Source organism: Microtus ochrogaster, chromosome 8 (assembly GCF_000317375.1).
Source record: "Microtus ochrogaster isolate Prairie Vole_2 chromosome 8, MicOch1.0, whole genome shotgun sequence".
Lineage (NCBI taxonomy): Eukaryota > Metazoa > Chordata > Mammalia > Rodentia > Cricetidae > Microtus > Microtus ochrogaster.
Genome location: NC_022015.1, coordinates 43,904,218 through 43,905,762, shown reverse-complemented (window position 1 = coordinate 43,905,762; position 1,545 = coordinate 43,904,218). Strand labels below are relative to the sequence as shown.

At 37.4% G+C, this 1,545-nt stretch overlaps 1 protein-coding gene across 1 annotated transcript; it reads right to left on the bottom strand.

Annotated features, from left to right (window-relative positions):
* On the bottom strand, positions 1–927 carry LOC101986570 (olfactory receptor 5B3-like). Its single transcript, XM_005351998.1, has one exon. It carries the CDS (start codon positions 922–924, stop codon positions 1–3), a length of 924 nt encoding a protein of 307 aa, XP_005352055.1. The 5' UTR covers positions 925–927.
* Between the last annotated feature and the right edge of the window lie 618 nt (positions 928–1,545).

The window sequence follows — 1,545 nt, the reverse complement described above, 5'->3', positions numbered from 1 at the left end:
TTATTTTGACCTCAATACAATCTTTGTGAATGCACGCTTCACCTCCTTATTTCTTAGGCTGTAGACTAGAGGGTTCAACATGGGTATGACCATGGTGTAAAAGACAGATGCAATTTTGTCAGTGTCCATGGAGTGACTGGAGCTGGGCTGCAAGTACATGAATATGATTGTCCCATAGAAAATGGAGACAGCTGTGAAATGGGAGGCACAAGTAGAGAGAGCTTTGCGATATGCTGCAACAGAGTTCATCTTTAGAATGTTAGCAACAATGAACGTGTAGGATATTAAGATAAGTATAAGAGCAAAAAAAATATTGAAGCTGGCCACATAAATAAGAACTAGTTCATTGACATGTCTATCAGAGCAAGATACAAGCATGACTGCTGGAATATCACAGAAAAAATGATGGACCACATTGAACACACAGAAGGAGAGAGTTAAAACATTCGCAGTATAGATGGAAGCATTCAGGAAACCACAGATAAAACAGCCAATGACTAAATATGCACATACATTTGTTGTCATGGTGGTGGCATAGTGTAGGGGCTTACATACTGCTACATAGCGATCATAGGCCATTGAGACCAAAAGGTAGTTCTCCACATTGGCAAAGGTTGCAAAAAAGAAAATCTGAGAGGCACAAGCATTGTAGGACATGATCTTGTCTCCTGAAAGGAATCCAGCTATGACCTTTGGAGTGACCGTTGAAGAGTAACAAAAGTCCACTAAAGACAGGTTACTGAGAAAAATGTACATGGGGGTGTGAAGCCGAGAGTCAAAGAGAATCAATAGGAACATCCCCAGGTTCCCCACCAGGGTGATGGTATAGATGAGGAGGAAGATGATGGAGAGGGGAAGATGCAGGTGTGGGTCATTGGTGAGTCCCAGAAAGATGAACAATGTCACTTCTGTCTTGTTCTCCATCAATGATATCAGTTAGTCAACAGGAGGCCTTAAACAATTTTTAAAAAGAGAGACAAATAAGGGACGGGAGAGATGTTTCAGCAGTTGTAACTACTGGCTTTCTATTCCAAATGACTCAGCACCTACATGACAGTTCACAACTGTCTGTAATTCCAGTACCAGGGGATCTGACACCTTCTTCTAGCTACTTCAAGCATGAGACACACATGGTGCACAGACATACATGTAGGTAAAGCAACAATACACATAGAATTATTTTTTAAAAAACTTTATAGGTTTTTAAAGGAATTAGAATCTGTAAAATCTTAATTCATTTTCTACCAAAATAAAAATTATTTATATAAATTATATGTGTGTTTTAACCAGATGCAGAAAGCTTAATAAATTTGTGAAATGATTCATTTTAATTTATCTATGTGCCAGTTCACTTTTCTTGGGCTCTGTAAAACTAACATTACTGGCTGCTCTGCAAAAAAAAAACAAAAAACAAAAAAAACTATAGAAACATCCTGTTCTCTGTCACTGACATAATGACTTTGATAAATTGCTACATCCATCTAAATTTTGAAGCAAAAGAGATAAAAATTTCCTACATATTTGAATAACATAATTTCCAATTTT